This window comes from Schistocerca cancellata, chromosome 4 (assembly GCF_023864275.1).
Source record: "Schistocerca cancellata isolate TAMUIC-IGC-003103 chromosome 4, iqSchCanc2.1, whole genome shotgun sequence".
Classification (NCBI taxonomy): domain Eukaryota; kingdom Metazoa; phylum Arthropoda; class Insecta; order Orthoptera; family Acrididae; genus Schistocerca; species Schistocerca cancellata.
Window position 1 is genome coordinate 808235148 of NC_064629.1, and position 17274 is coordinate 808252421.

Below are 17274 nucleotides of genomic sequence, written 5' to 3' on the forward strand. Positions count from 1 at the left end.
ATGTGGTTTCAGAATTATCATTATGGCCAATACAGCAGAGAAAGTAGTATCAAATGGAAAAAAATTCTACTATTGACCTGCATTTGAACCTGAGTTCCTTAATACAAGAAACCAAAACGCTAGCCCTGAGCTACCAAAACAGCTGTATGGATGATGCCTGATACACAACAACTTGCTAAACAACTTATGTAATTTGCTTATTTCTTCTTGATTCATCAATGATCATGCAGTTGTCACAGCAGTTTAGTCACGTGTTCAATAGTTCAAAAATTAATATGTGTTGTATAGTTACTGCTAACAGAGCCAAGAGGTCACATTTATTTAGACAGTCTATCAATATTGGCTGTGGGGACTGATGACCATAGATGTTAAGTCCCATAGTGCTCAGAGCCACTTGAATATTGGCTGTTGTCATTACTAACATACGTAATAGTTCACGGAAAATCTTTTGAATTTTCCTTTCTTATACTGCTGTTGGGTGTCTATAAAATGACTTGAAATTAATCACATAAATTGCAAGATGTCTCCATGAATTGTTATATGATAAATTATTATCTGCACTCATTATATACATAGCTGGTAAGTCACTAAACCTAACCTTATATGAAAGGGAAAAAAAACAAATAAAAATAAAAATATTCAAGCTTCAGCAGTTTGGGAGTGGTGTAGTTACATATTTTCGTGTTAATAACAATTTCTTTGTTATTTCAATTTGTATTTGCATAAAACAGAAGTGCTGCTTAGTAAAGTCACTCCATTGTAAACTGATGATTACACTTGAACCTGACATTGATCTGTGAATTTTCACCAGTTAAAGTTGATCCTACTTCACCATGATATAATCTGGGATTAATGTTTATACAATGCAGATTTCCGAGTTAAGCTTGGCCTGAGGTCATTTGCAGTGTTAACCTACAGTCAAATGCTTTATACAATTGGTCCTATGAGCAGTATAAGTGGCAATTGAAAGTCAAGACATCAGTGGTGGAACACGTCCGCCAGTGAGGGCTGTAGAGTGACATGCAAATGACACTGGTGAGGATGTGTGCATGAAAGAAGTAGTTAATGAATCAACAACAGGTAGTTACAATGCAGTTGTGAGCTTAGACAGCTCAGCATCACATGAAAGGTGATCAGTAGAAGTATAACAAGTAACACACAAACAATGTATGATAAACAAAGTGTTATGTGTATTGCACGAACTATCTTGACATTAGTAGGATATGTGAAAGTAATTTAGTTGAACTTATGTAATATGACAGTATGTGTAGCCAGCAATGGAGTTGTACCGATTCATGATTTTGCCAAGTCAACAATAGGTGGAAGGTTATTTGTAACACAATTAAAAATCAACATTGATCAGTAGTATGCAAAGAGCCCACACACCATTATAAAAGCTTTAAATATGCCGAGGTATCCACTAAATGAATGTCTCTTCACATTAGAATAATATATGCAGCACAGCTGTAGAAAATATAGATTTAGGGGATGCTTCCACTTGAAACAGGCAACACTCTAGACACAAGATATCCATGTAGTAAAGGGCATCTATGAAACTACATATCAGGTTTCTGTTAACTTATATTGTACAAAAATGTTATCTTTAGTGTCACATTATTAGAGTTAAGAATAATAAATATATTGTATACAGGATATTCAGTGTAATGAATGTATTCATTGACCTTCTTTATTAGACACAAAAGAGGGCTGGTTTTCACACAGCAAAGTGTAAATAAATAAATCATGTGCATGTGTATTTCTACAGTGTGTAGTATCAGCATGGGGACACTAGTTCCAACCAGGAGTCGATATGAGTTGGAATGCACTGACAAAAAAATCATTTTGTGCAAGCTAACTGATATTCAAGTTCACTTAAGACCAGAAAGATGATTGTAGATTTGGTATACTGTATTCTTTCATTGGCACACACATAATCCTAATTTACTCAAAAAAATGTGCTTTCCGCTCTGTATTTATACCTGTCCTTGCACTTGGTGACAATTAAGTTTGTCACCAAAAATGGGCTTCTTACAAGAATTAAAAGTACACATACGAGGCTACGAGAAGTAGCTCACAAAAACTAATTATTTCCCCTGTGTAATCCTAATACCTCTAACAAGAAAAATGGCAAGCAAACACTGTTAATGTGGGAGGATTATACCAGAAACTGGCTACATCTTATTTATTTTTTTTATTTACATGTCAAGTTCCGTAGGACCAAATTGAGGAGAAAATTTCCAAGGTCATGGAATGTGTCAGTACATGAACTTACAACATAAAAGTAATAACAGATAAAAATAAATGTTCATGAACCTGAAAGAAAATCAGTCCATAAGTTTAAGCAAACGCTATCAGCATTACAATGAGAATCAGCTTAATTTTTCAAGGAACTCCTCGACAGAATAGAAGGAGTGACCCATGAGGAAACTCTTCAGTTTCGATTTGAAAGCGCGTCGATTACTGCTAAGATTTTTGAATTCGAGTGGCAGCTTATTGAAAATGGATGCAGCAGTATACTGCACACCTTTTTGCACAAGAGTTAAGGAAGTCCGATCCATATGGAGGTTTGATTTCTGCCGAGTATTAACCGAGTGAAAGCTGCTTATTGTTGGAAATAAACTAATATTGGTAACAAGAAACGACAATAAGGAATATACATATTGAGAGGCCAATGTCAAAATACCCAGACTCGTGAACAGAGGTCGACAAGAGGTTCGTGAACTCACACCACTTATTGCCCGAACCACCCGTTTCTGAGTCCTTTCAATCAATCACATTTGCACTTAGCATATCCACAAAACCTTTACAGTTGTATTTTAAATGCTTTATACTGAGTTTTTCATCAGATCAAAAGTTAATGTATAAACCTTTAAGACAACTGTGTCTGTCTCAACACAACATATGCTTTTGAGAAAACAGAAGACAGTTCCAAAACTGACATGAAAAATTATAACATATACAACATGCGGTTCAGCTGAGTTACAATGAAATAGATCAAATCTAGAAATGGCTACCTCTTAATACACAATACACTCAGAGATTTCTCTAAATATTTTCTCCTACACATTCCTTTACCTTTCAAAGGTTCTTTTGAAGTGCCTCTAAAATGGTCTTCTAACGTTTTCTTTTGAAACTGAGCATAAGGTGTTGGTTATAGTATATTTAATTTTAGAAACATTATGCCTTTAACAGCAGCTATGGACTTTGGAAGAAAAGAAATAACTATGTTGGTGCTATATTTGTCAGTCTGGAGGTAGATGTCTGCAATTAAAAAGTGTTATGCAGTAATTTCTCCATCACCATTAGCACATGATGGAAAGAAATTCATTTTGTACTTTCAAACATATCTACTGTAATCAACATATTTCTTTTAAGCAGTGGACTAGTTTGCTTGTGAATTTCTTATTGCCCCTTCAGCCATTGGTTATCAATTAATAATGCCTTCCCAATCAAATGACACAACTACCATAGTTTCTGTCTTTGATTTTTTTAGCTAACAAGTTTACCAGACTTGATTTCACCAGCCCAGTTTGCTATTTGTGGACTAATTGAATTCATTCTAAGTACACCACTCTATCTCTATAAATAGCTGTCAGAAGTAAATTTGCACTGCAGAAATCTGGCTACAGCAGCCACAGGCAGCAGCCAAGCCTGCATGAGAGGTGCCTGCTTGTGTGGATGTGTGTGTGTTTTCCCTCCTTTCTTGAAGACGGCTTTGGCTGAAAGCTTAGTGAGTAATAGTCTTCTTTTTGTTATTCCTGTCTGCAACTCAATGTGTAATCTTTACTGTGAGTTGCACTCAACCCTTTTCATAATTGCTGATATTCCAGCCTGGACTTTCCTGTGTTTGAATTCACAGGTAAGTCACTTTACAGTAATTACTGTCAGCTGCAAAATAGTTCATGCTACTCACTCACGAGCATCTTACAAAAATGCAAATCACTTTAAGCTTGTTGGAATTTCAGAATAATCCCTGATGCTGTTTATCATATTTGGGACTGAAAGGAAAACCTTCATGTATGCCACCGAGATGAATATGTGACAGGAATATGTGACACTACAAACAGATAAAACAAAAAATACTGATTTCTCTGCAGTTGTAGCGAAAATTAACTTCCGGGAAACAATAATCCTAATACATACTGATGTTGGTATGAAGTGAACTAATAATTCTAGCAACATTCTAGGTATGTGAAGAGGCAGTAATCTGAAATTAGTTTAATTGAATTTAATACCCAACCAGAAACTATTTTCTTAGAACTTACCAGATATATCAAGGTAAGTTAAATGAGGCATTTTATCAACACCTTTAAGTAGCACAGTGGCTTTCTCTTGCAGTGCTGGAAAAAGTTCAAATCCATGATTTTCCTTTTCCTCTGAGAAATCCAAAACCCTTAATTCTTGTAACTCGAATAAAACAGGTACATCATTTGTCATCAACTGAAAAAAAAAACATTAATGAAATAATTTTCTAATAGCTGTCTTGTACTCTGCTTATTCTAGAGGAACAAATGACTGGTTCTTTTGGAAGAGGCCTACAAGCACAACAATGCCGAGAGAATCAAAGAACTTGCCAGAGGGGATGAAATACACCAGCAAACTTAAATCGAGGTGTCAAACATAAATTCAAATTTAATCTCTCTTCAACACTAGTCCCAAATCATGATAACTACAATATTTGACACCGCAACAAAAAGGCACACAGCATTTGAAGAAATTGTTAAAAAAATTAGTTCATGGCACAATCACACTTACCTTCTTACATGACCCGTAGGAAATTGCTCATCTATGCATGTCAACCAGACTACTTCATGAACCAAATATTTATTACCAAGTATACCCATTAGGATGATGCTCACTTTTATGTCCATGTTTGCTCGAAAACAAATTTGTTGTTGGATAGGTTCTGCCTTGAGAAAACACAACTTTTTCTTCTTTTTTACTCAGACACGATTTGCTGAAGTTACTGCATCACGAGTGGAAGTGGCAGAAAGCAAATAAAAAACCAACTGAAGATGCTGTAACTTCAGTGACACAAGACTGAGTACAGTAGAAGAAAACAATTGTGTTTGCTTAAGGCGGAGCCTATCAAAAACAACAGTAAGTATAGCCATCACAGCTGTCCCACGTGACTACAATGTCATACCTCATAATATGGAAGTACCCCTACACCATATTAGTACATATAGTATGGTTAAAAGACTCCCGATGTTAAACTTCTCTTCATAACATGTGTTTATAAAATGCATGCAACAGTGCAGAATTAATCAGGCAATGTGATAAAATTCTTGAACGAATGTACTTCTTTATAATCACTTTTAAAATAAAGTACGGTTGGTCCTCATGCTAAAGAATGAAGTTAAAAACATTGCACTTTACTACATAAGCTTCTCTTTGCAAAACAAGCGTCAGAGCTCCTGGTGGCCAGGGATGATCCACAGTGTTTAGCAACGAATCAGAAACCTGAAGTGATAAGGCATTTTTTAATATAAATATGTGAAACTGTGTATGCCACGTATTTCACTCTCCATCTCGCGTACATATTTGTGCCCAGGTACTGCGGGCGACAGATCAACATCAAGGAGGAGAGGCATATAATTAAAAACTAGTAGAATGTATAGTGTTGCTGCCAAATGTGTTCACATCAGCTGTTACATTTGTTTCACTAATAACATGACTATAGTGCCACAGTACAGCATATTAAATTTTGCTATCAAATTTAATGTGATTATGGTATTTAGCGACTGGTAAACAGCTAGCATGTAGCAACACATACAAATAAATCATCTACACAGTGTGTAAACTGACTTTTTCCACATAATTATGATATAATTGTGCAAATTTTCTAAGGAAAATGGAATTAATTTTTTAAGAAGTTCATGACTGAAACAGCTGCACTTTAAGGAGAATAAAAGTCAATCACTCCGTAATCAGGTGCAGAGGATCATGCAGTGCTAACCAGTCAATGTGTCATCCTTTGCCATATGGCATAATATGGATGCAGTATGTATGAGCATGGGGTCAACACACTGCTCACCTAGCTATGGTAAGATTTCCTGACCTTGGAGCCACTGTTTCTCTTTCAAACAGCTGCTTAATTGGACTCCCAAGGCTGAGTACATGCTGTTCCTGTCCTCCTCCCAAAGAATATCCCTTGCAGTATCGAGGAAAGCGTAAATAAATAATCCAAATGATGGAGCTGAGAAAGGACTGAATCCTTGCGCTGAAAGAAACTAAACAATCTTGAAAATTTTCATATTTAGCTACATGTATTTTCAATGTAAGGTTATATATGCTGTATGTAGACAGAGATATGTATACAGATATCAATAGTGCTTGATGATTACGTACCTCCTAAATACTGCATCCCCCGCCCCCCTTTTTTTTACCTGAGCTACTATATGGGGGTACATCATAAGATCGAGTAAAAATTATCTAGGTATTGTTTATTTCTCAATTCGGTTTGGTCATTTATAAGGTTATCAGGATCATTTTTGAAGTGATTGTATATTTCCATGTCTTTTAGGATGCTCATGACTCTTCCTCTGGGTACAGCATGTAGTACTGTCAGGGTTGAATCTATGTTAGTAACAGTGTATTTATTTTCACTTAAGCGTTTGCTAAACATAGAGGTGCCAAATTGAGAAATAAACGATACCTAGATAATTTTTACTCGATCTTAAGATGTTAAGATGTACCCACAAATAGTAGCTCAAGAAGGGTGGGGGTGGGGGGGTGGGGGGGGGGGGGGGATGAGGCAGTATTAAGAAGGTACATAATCATCAAACACTATTGATGATATCTGTAGACATATGGCACTAAGTTCCCAATTTTATGCACCCAACTCTAAATGCAAAAAAACACTATTCTATAGATGAACACAGCCAATATTCACTACTTAGTGAATATTACAAATATCATAAAACGACGAAATCTCGTCAAAACGACAATGTGCAGTACTTGTATGATTAATTTAGTTATGCAACGACGATTGCCTATAATACTACATCTTGTATGTACCTGAATTTATGCCTATATGTCGATGATCAATGTGTGTGCTTGAAATATGTCTAAAGTTGGCAGAGTGTCACACCAAATGTGTTTTAATTAAACGGTGTAAAACCTTCATGTATTTTAACTATGAAGTTTTTAAAAAACCTATGACAAAATAAATTATGTCCTGTTCCTACACCCATCTAACATTAAGAGTAGGTTTTGTAAGAAATTGTAGTATGTTCCATAATTGTAAAACGAGTGCATAACTCCATGCTTGCTAGTACAGTCACTGGACTGCAATGGTGCTGTACTCAGAACAGAAACAATATCTGTAATCTGTTTACGTGCCAAAACGGCTACCAGTAGCCTGTAAACAGTAGTTCGCTGCTGTGGTTTAGTGCAAAAGTTACTAGTGATGGTGGAACAAACACATGTATCTACATACTGTGCTGTTTTACGATATATTGATATGTGTGCTCACACTACTTAGCACCATTACGAATGTATATAACAGCAAATAACAACGACAATAAATTTGTCAGCTTGTATAAAGTAGACATGGCTTAAAGCCAAAACATGTAAGAAAACATGTTACACAGCTGCATTTTTCATTTTGTGTAATCAGCCAAACATCAAAATACACAACAATTTTTGTAAAATATTTTATAAACATTTTGTATTTTAGCTGCACTTGATAATGTGCCTAAGGCTGAAATTGCAATAGTGAAAATAAAAAGTTTAACAGTCACTGCTGTAAACATGATGTCTTTCAAGATTTTTCTGAGCAGCTTATCTGAAAATTACTGTGGATACTGGCTACAGTCTTTATACGGTTACAGTACCCTTACATATAATGGTTATTGTACAGGGTACAAATGCAACACATCCCATAATTTAAACTTTATCATTGATGGCAACTAGAGTGCTGCAACGCTCCATGTTTGACCGGTCACGGTTCGCCTGTTGACGGGGGGACCGAGCCGCTCGTGTCCGTCCCCAGACGACTCGGCTCGGTCACGTACTTGCCCCGTGTCTGATGTCCGGATTCCGGACACGCGGATAACCGAGCATGACCGGTCACCGCTGATGTCTCACCTCGCCTCGCCACGGCTCGCTGCTCTGTACTGTACAAATCCAACGCCTCTCTCTCTCTCTCTCTCTATTTCTGTCTCTCTCTCTCTCTTTCTCTCTCTCTTTCTTTCTTTTAATACAAAAGTAACGTTTCCAAGAACGGGTACGTTACTCAGCTAAATTCATAAAGCACTTTCTTTTATAATATTTACTCCCATCTTCCTAACGTCCGGGAATTTTGTTGTAAATAAAACATTGATCAGAAGAGACCAATCTGTGTTAATGTAATGAGATGTAAGCGTCAAATAGTGCACCTGATTATGCGAATCAGTCCACATATCAACTATCGCAGCCCATGTTTTATTAATAACTTCCGCAATAACAGAAGGCATTATACTGTATTGCATCAGCTTGTTCTTTGAGATGTCCGCTTATAGTAGAGGGATGTGGCATGACATCTGCCACGTTAACTTTTCCATAATGCGCACCTAGATGTATTAATTCTTGGCCTAGTTCTCTGAAACCTTCACCGCAAACAGCATTAAAAGGTCTCATATCTTTAGCACACATTGCAACACACTTTGCTGTAATACTATTTTTTATTACTGCCGGAATTCCTGAAGGAGCTGTATCTTTGTGAGGTTTCTTGCAACTGTGTTTCTTTAAAAGAGTGGTTCCCGATTGGAAACACAATAATGTGGAGCAGTTTATGCACGATACGTATCCAGTAGACGCACTGTTTTCGTCTACAACCACCAAAAATATGCTCCGTACTTGGCTTTTTAGACCTTCCCGTCTCTTCAATGTGTAAACGTCCGCCCCAGTAGCTGAGTGGTCAGCGTGACGGATTGCCGTCCTCCGGGCCCGGGTTCGATTCCCGGCTGGGTCGGAGATTTTCTCCGCTCAGGGACTGGGTGTTGTGTTGTGTTCATCATCATTTCATCCCCATCCGGCGTGCAGGTCGCCCAATGTGGCGCCGAATGTAATAAGACCTGCGCCCAGGCGGCCGGACCTGCCCCGCGAGGGGCCTCCCGGCCAATGACGCCAAACGCTCATTTCCAATGTGTAAACATTGATTTCAATCTTACGTCTTACTGCACTGGTTTCCTCGCACTGCATGATTGCAGAGAGAGAGAGAGAGAGAGAGAGAGAGAGAGAGAGAGAGAGAGAGAGACCACAAATGAGAAGCCCGTACTGGCTGCAGTCTCACACGGATAATAACACGTGTAATGTGTTTGAAGTTACGTGCTACGTATTCGGTCACGGCTTCTATGCTCGGTCACTAGAACTAGTGCGGGCAGCCTATCCAGTTAGGGTGTGCTCGCCCCATCTCGTATTTTGTGCTCGCTTACTCGGTCATGCAGGACTCTAGTGGGAACAATGCCTTTCAGAAAGCACACAGAGTAAGAGGCCAAACACACCACTTCTGTGTGAGTCGCAGCCTGGTTAGAATGTAAAGGAACCTTCCCTCTTATATCGGAGTCTAATTGTGACACACAGTTATAATAAGAATGTATTTTTACATATGTGATAACTGTAACTGCATTCTTCATGAATAAATGAGGTTTGAGTTACAACTACGGTTCACCAACTTGACCTAGTCATTCTTTGGTCACAAAGTGGATCACCAAACAGAAGAATTCAGCAAAACAATTATAGTGAGGTGACAATAGTCATAGTATACCTCATATCATCATATCAGACCTCCTTTTGGCTGGCATAGTTCAGCAACTCGACGTGGCATGGACTCAACAAGTCATTAGAAGTCTCCTGCAGAAATATTGAGCCAAAAAAGTGTTGCTGGTGCACGATTTTATGCACAAACTGATCTCTCAATTATGTCTCATAAATGTTCAATGGGATTCAGGTCAGGCGATCTGGGTAGCCAAATCATTCACTCCAATTGTCCAGAATGTTCAAACCAATCATGAACAACTGTGACCCAGTGACATGGCACGTTGTCATCCATAACAATTCCATCATTTTTTGTGAACATGAAATCTATGAAGGGCTGCAAATAGTCTCCAAGTAGCCAAACATTATCATTTGCAGTCAACAATTGGTTTAATTGGACCAGAGTACACAGTAAATTCCACAAAAACACAGCCCACACCATTATGAAGCCACCACCAACTTGCACAGTGCCTTGTTGACAACTTGGGTCCATGACTTCACAGGGTCTGTGGCACACTTTAACCTTACCAACAGCTCTTAACAACTGAAATTGAGACTCATCTGACCAAGGAATGATTTTCCAGTTGTCTAGGGTCTAACCAATATGGTCACAATCCCAGGAGAGGTGCTATAGGAGATGTTATGTTGTTAGCAACTGCACTTGCGTTAGTCCTCTGCTATCATTGACCATTACCACCAAATTTCACTGTCCTAATGGATATGTTTGTTGTATGTCCCACATTGATTTCTATGGTCATTTCATGCAGTGTTGTTTGTCTGTTGGCACTAAAAACTCTACGTAAACGCTGCTGATCTCAGTTGTTAAGTGAAGGCCATTGGCCACTATGTTATCCTCGGTGAGAGGTAAAGCCTGAAATGTGGTATTCTCAGCACACTGTTGACGCTGTGAATCTCGGAATATTGAATCCCCTAATGATTTCCAAAATGGAATGTTCCATACATCTAGCTCCAACTACCATTCCATGTTCAAAGTCTGTTAATTCCTGTAGTGTGGCCATAATCACTTCAGAAACCTTTTCACATGACTCACCAGAGTACAAGGGATAGCTCCACCAATGCGTGCCCGTTTTTACCTTGTTCACATGATACTAGCACCATCTGTATACGTGCATGTCACCATCCCATAACTTTTGTCACCTCAGTGTCTAGCCACTACAGGAAGTGTAAGAGTAAAGGGAGGAGGTACGCTTCAACTTTCTCAAAAGAACTATTTTAGTCAAGACTGTTTTAGGAAATACTTAAACATGGTTGGCTCAGCCACGGTTCAGGCTACCACACCAGTAATTATGTGTCTGACTATGGCACATGTATCAAAAGTCATTCCATCATCTTCCACTGGTTCAAAGTTTCCATTTCACTTTGTGGTGTGTTAGAGAAACAACACACAGTAAGCTGCCAGAGTTAAGCTCAAACTGACATACTCTTAGAACCATCAATTTGTAGCTGGTAGGACCAAAATCTATTTGCCTCACACTAAAACTCACTACTAACCCACATTTGACAGAAAATATGAAAAAAACTTTGGTTCTAAAATCCCTATTTTGAAATCATTATTTTCAAAATTGCTACATATTATGGCAGAGTGCTACTTCTAATGTGGTCATGGCTGATTCCTCCTGTTAATTTCATTGCTGAACCAGAACTTTAACGGCTAAGTAACAATGTATATTATGCACAATATTTTTTTTCTGAAATCCACACAGTTATGGGTACAGTAATTTTGCATTCCATCTGCAATGAGAAACCCCAATTATCTACTGTTTCAATTTTTATGACATTGTTTCTCCACTAGAGAAGTGGTACTACATCTAATTATTATCAACTGTACAATTTATGAACACTGAGACAGAACCAATTAAGCAGCTTCCCCCCCCCCCCCCCCTCTTCACACAACACTCTTAAGGGAGTGGTGGTGGTGGGGGGGGGGGGGGGGAGGGGGAAGGACAAACAAAGAAAGGAAGAAAACGATGCACCACAAAGGAATTATCTGAACGGGATGGTTGGAGGCCCCTGCCCACAGTGCTCCAAACGTTCTTTATTGGGGAGAGATCTGTAGACTTGCTGGCCAAGGTAGGACTTGGCAAGCAGTAAAAACTGTCACTGTATGCAGGCAGGCATTGTCTTGCTGAAATGTAAGTCCAGGATGGTTTGCCATAATGGGTGATGATGATGATGTTTGGTTTGTGGGGCGCTCAACTGCGTGGTTATCAGCGCCCGTGCAATTTCCCAACCTTTGCTCAGTCCAATTTCGCCACTTTCCTGGATGATGATGAAATGATGCGGACAACACAAACACCCAGTCATCTCGAGGCAGGTGAAAATCCCTGACCCCGCCGGGAATCGAACCCGGGACTCCGTGCTCGGGAAGCGAGAACGCTGCCGCGAGACCACGAGCGGCGGACGCCATAATGGGTAACAAACCAGGGCGTAGAATACTGTTGATGTGCTGCTAAGTTGTAAGGGTGCCCCGGATAACAAGCAAAGGGATCCTCCTATGAAAAGAAATGGCAGCCCAGACCATTACTCCTGGTTGTCGGGCTGCATGACGGGTGATAGCTACATTGGGATCCCACCACTGTCTGGGGCATCTTAGGACATGTATTCACTGGTCACTGGTGCTCAATTTGAAGATGTGTCTGGAGACACACCAGACAGCAATGGGATACCAATGTGACTGTCATCCACCATACAGCCCGACAACCAGGAGAGATGGTCTGGGGTGCCATTTCTTTTCATAGCAAGACTCCTTTCATTCTCATCTGCAGCACCCTTACAGCACAGTGGTACATCAATAACACTCTACACCCCGTTTTGTTGCCCTTCATAGCAAGCCATCCTGAGCTTATATTTCAACAATATAATGCCCGTCCCCACATGGTGAAAGTTACTACAGCTTGTCTTCATGCTTGCCAAACCCTATCTTGGCAAGCAAAGTTGCCAGATCTCTCCCCAACTGAGAACGTTTGGAGAATTACGAGCAGGGGCCTCGAAGCATCTTGGGATTTTGACAACCTAATGTGCCAATTGGACAGGATGGGGCACAATATCCATCATGAGGATGTCCAATAAGTCTGTCAATCAATGCCAAGCTGAATAACTGCTTCCATAAGGGCCAGAGGTGAACCAACGTGTTATTGACTTGCTGAATTTATAAGTACTTTCTCCTAAATAAATCATTCAATTTTTTCTGAAGTTGTAATCATTTGTTTATCTGTTCATGTACATTAGATCTGCTGATTTCTGCACCATTTGGGTAATTTCTTCATGGTGCACTGTCCTCTTTGTCGCAAAGCACATAAAGAGTGAGATATCAACAGTTATCACAGATACTGTTTTCTGGTCAACAGTTTCCTTTGTTAAGTTTCATTATGGCCACTAAGCTGATACAATGAAATACAACAGAGGCTGTGGTGACAAAATTCATTACTCTGTTGTAGAGCATGCTGTGACTGCCACTAAACACGTTACTTTTATTTTTTTCTTCCAAGACCTGTACCTTAAAACTTTGTAGCTCGAAAGTTCTTGTCCCCATCTGTCCACAATTTACTTTAATTAGAATTTATTTACATTTCTTTTACCTCTCTCTTTTATATTTGTGACTTACCTTGTCCTTTCTTTCACTAATTACATCTTACTTCATTTTCCTATATTGATGTCTGTTTTTGTGTTGCCCAACTGCTCCTTTTCTACTATTTTTTAGTTCTCTCTGTTAATATCATTATTGTGTCACCTATGCATCTATTTTCAATCTACTCCCCTATATTTACTTTTTAAAATGATGTTTTTCATCTTTTCAAATTTTGTCTTCTGCAAGCTATCTTGTTCTTTTTCTTTTTATTCCTACTTGTCCTGAAAGTTAGCATTCATGTGATCTTTTTTCTTGCATTTAATTTTATATCTTTCCTAATGGACATAATCTAAGATTCGTAGGTTTCAACACAGTTATATATCATTTAAGGAGTTCATATACCATTTCAATAGTTTTTCAACTGATAAGGCTGATTAACATTAACATTTAGCTGCCCAACATAAATTTTAAAACATGAAATTTATTCTTCAAGTCCACAGGCGATTACATGAGCTGGCAACTGTCAACAACCATTCATTATAAAACCAGAAAAGTGAATTATTCTATCTACATTCTTCACAACCCACACACAATCATCTTTAGTGTTATTCTGATGTATATTTCATGGACTGAAGTTCTGGCACTGGTAATCACTGTACAGTTCCCATCACTTTACAGAGGAATACTACAGACATGATTTGGGGCTATTAGCCACAAATGTTCACATCAGTAATACTCAGTTTCCACTCCTTTCCAAACAGATGCTTAAGAAGATATTTTGGGATATAAAAAATAAATGCTTGACTTAGTGTTTCCTTCATGCTTCAGACATCTGATATTATTTTGATTTCACTTACAAGATTATACTACTTCTGACTCATTGAATTTATTAATTAATGCTGTTATCAGAACATAAATTTCCATTTTTCACATCCTACTTCATTATTAACAAACTTTTATAAACACATACCTTCAAATTATACATATATAGGCTCTTTAGTCTGTCTTTGCATTTCTTTAATGGAGCAATATCATCCACTCTCGTGCAAGAAATATCTAAGCTCTCTAGGAATGGCAAGTCTTCGGTAACTATTTCCAACCCATGTCGGTTAAACTCTGTCCAGCTAACATTTAAGCAGCGTAGGTTGCGAAGTTTTGAAAGAGCAACTACTACACAATATCTGAAAAGAAAGTGAGTCATACTTACAATGTGAGTATTCACTGAATATATATACAAAACAACAAAAATCATTTTGGAGCTGTGAAACATAGTGGTAGAAAGCCAATATACATTAACAAAAGTATGGATGGAGTTTAGGTGTTAATGACAAACAAGATACAGAATTTCAAAACTCAGTACTTCAGCATGAAACTATAAATACAGTAAACAACAGGCAGAGATGCAACACATTCTATAGAAAACAAAAATGAAACTCAAAGCTCTAAATATCACAAACGTAACAAAAGAAGGCATTATTAACTATGGCAGAAGAAGAAACCACGTTTACTGAAGAAATTATAATAATAATGCAGACAGCAACATATCTTCTCCCAGTATAACAAACCTAGGGAAATTTATAATGGCCGCGCGGGATTAGCCGAGCGGTCTAGGGCGCTCCAGTCATGGACTGTGCGGCTGGTCCCGGCGGAGGTTCGAGTCCTCCCTCGGGCATGGTTCTGTGTGTTTGTCCTTAGGATAATTTAGGTTAAGTAGTGTGTAAGCTTAGGAACTGATGACCTTAGCAGTTAAGTCCCATAAGATTTCACACACATTAGAACATTTGAAATTTATAATGAAACAAAACAATCATATGGCATTACTGGCCAGAAGACCACTTCTGTTGTTGTTTGGCTACCTGGTGCAAGTCTTTCTATTTGATGCCACTCCAGAGAACTGCATGTCAATGAAGGTGAGATGAAATTATTAGGACAATACAAACAGTAGTTGCCTGCGTGAAGAAAATCTCCAACCTGGTTGGGAATCAAACCCAAGACCTCATGATCTAGAGGCAGTGATGTTAACCAGTAGACCAAGATCTGTGTATGGGAAATGTATAGGTAGATGAACTGCGTTATTACCTACTGGTACCCAGTGATGAAGAGCACTTGGTAATAACACAGTGGCTCAGTGGACTGGATCCTCATGTGGACCTGAAATTGGTCTAATGATCGTTGTTACACAACCAAAATCAGTAACCCAGGTAAAATTAAGATTAATGTGATTTACATGCAAGACTCGTCATATCAACATAGCTACTGCTGTCTATACCCATTTTAACATACTTATTGTAGTCAAACCTCTACAATTTTTCACCCACACTTCTCTCCATTGCCAAACTGATGATTCCTTGATGCCTCAAGGTGTGTCTTAGCAACCAATCCCTTCTTTTAGTCAAGTTGTGCCATAAATTTCTTTTCTCCCCAACTCGATTCAGTACTTCTTCATTAGCTACCCAAACTATTCATCAAATTGTCAACATTCTTATGTAGATCAGCTTTTCAAAAGCATCTATCCTCTTATCATTTATAAAGTTTATCTTTCACATTTCTCTTCCTATAAGGCTGCACTCCACACCTCCAAGACTCCAGAACAGACTTCCTAAAACTTGAAGTTTAATGTTAGCAAATTTCTCTGTTTCAAAAACGCTTTTCTTGCTGTTGCCAGTCTGCATTTTTTGGCCATCATAGTTATTTTGTTGCACAAATAACAAAATTCATCTAGTAACTTTAGTGTCTCATTTTCATATCTAATTTCCTTGACATCAAAGATTTTATCCACTGTATTAAACTGACCTTCAAGGCCTTTGGCATTCCTGATACAATTACGATGGCATCAGCAAACCACATAGTTTTTATTTCTTCGTTGTGAACTTTAATTCCCTTCACAAATTTCTCCTTCATTACCTTTACTGCTTGCTCAATGTACAGACTGAACTACACTGCAGATAGGCTACAAATCTGTCACCCTCCCTCCGTAACTACTGCTCCCCCTTTTATGTTCTTTGATTCTCATAACTTGTCTATTTTGCGTATGAGTTGTAGATTACTTTTCATCACTATATTTTATCCCTGTTACCTCCAGATTTTCAGAGTGTGTATTCTAGTCAAAGTCAGTCAATTTCCTAAGATAAGTCATAAGATTAGAGCTGTGTAATGTGTTTCTACATTTCTCCAGAACCTAAACTGAATTCACCTGAACTTGACCTCTACCACTCTTCTGTTAATAATTATTGTCAGTATATTGCAAACATGACTTATTAAATGAATGGTTCCATAAAATTTACATGATCTCATTTTTTAGATGTCTGTATTTGGTTGCTTAACTTACTAGGTTTTTGTATTTTCTCCTGTGTTACCCAAGGATTTCTACTGGACCTTGTCTTTCTGACAATTTGATCCTCTGTTGTTATCATTATTTCATCTCTCAAAGCTACTCATCTGTCTTATACTGTATTACTTTCCTCTGTTTCAGTCAATCATTACCTAATGCTCCCAATGAAACTCTCAACAACATACAGTTTTTCCAGTTTATCCAGGTCCCATCTTCTTAATTCCTTCCCAACTTTCTGCAGTTTCTTCAGATTTATTCTGCAGTTCATAAGCAATAAACTATGGTTGGAGTCCACTTCTGCAGCTGGAAATGTTCTGTAGCTTAAAAACTGGTTTGAAATCTGTCTTACTATTATATAATTTATCTGAAACCTTGCAGAGTCCCCAGATACAAACTCCTTTAATGATTCTTAAACCAACTGTTTGAAATGATTAAAGTGTGCTCTTCCAAAAGTTCTATCCCCCAGTTCACATTTTCCAACTACACTGATGCTCATAAATTAAGGATAATGGTGATACATGGTGAAACAATGCTCTGGTGGGCAGTTTGTGGGTTTAAATCACCTCGGGGTATGACCATGTGGTGCATTTGACCTGTGGTTGTCGCATGGTGG

General features: G+C 38.3%; 1 protein-coding gene across 2 annotated transcripts in view; it reads right to left on the reverse strand.

Moving 5' to 3' along the window:
- LOC126184766 (protein zyg-11 homolog B-like) overlaps positions 1-17274 on the reverse strand; it is a 236926-nt gene that overhangs the window by 98569 nt on the left and 121083 nt on the right. The window contains exons 4-5 of one of the 2 annotated variants that reach the window (XM_049927317.1): positions 14301-14511; positions 4266-4440 (exon numbers count right to left, since the gene is read on the reverse strand). In XM_049927317.1, the coding sequence (XP_049783274.1) occupies positions 4266-4440; positions 14301-14511 (386 nt within the window). Of the gene's footprint in view, positions 1-4261; positions 4441-14300; positions 14512-17274 lie in introns of both variants that reach the window. The other variant, XM_049927319.1, reaches the window with a different exon arrangement.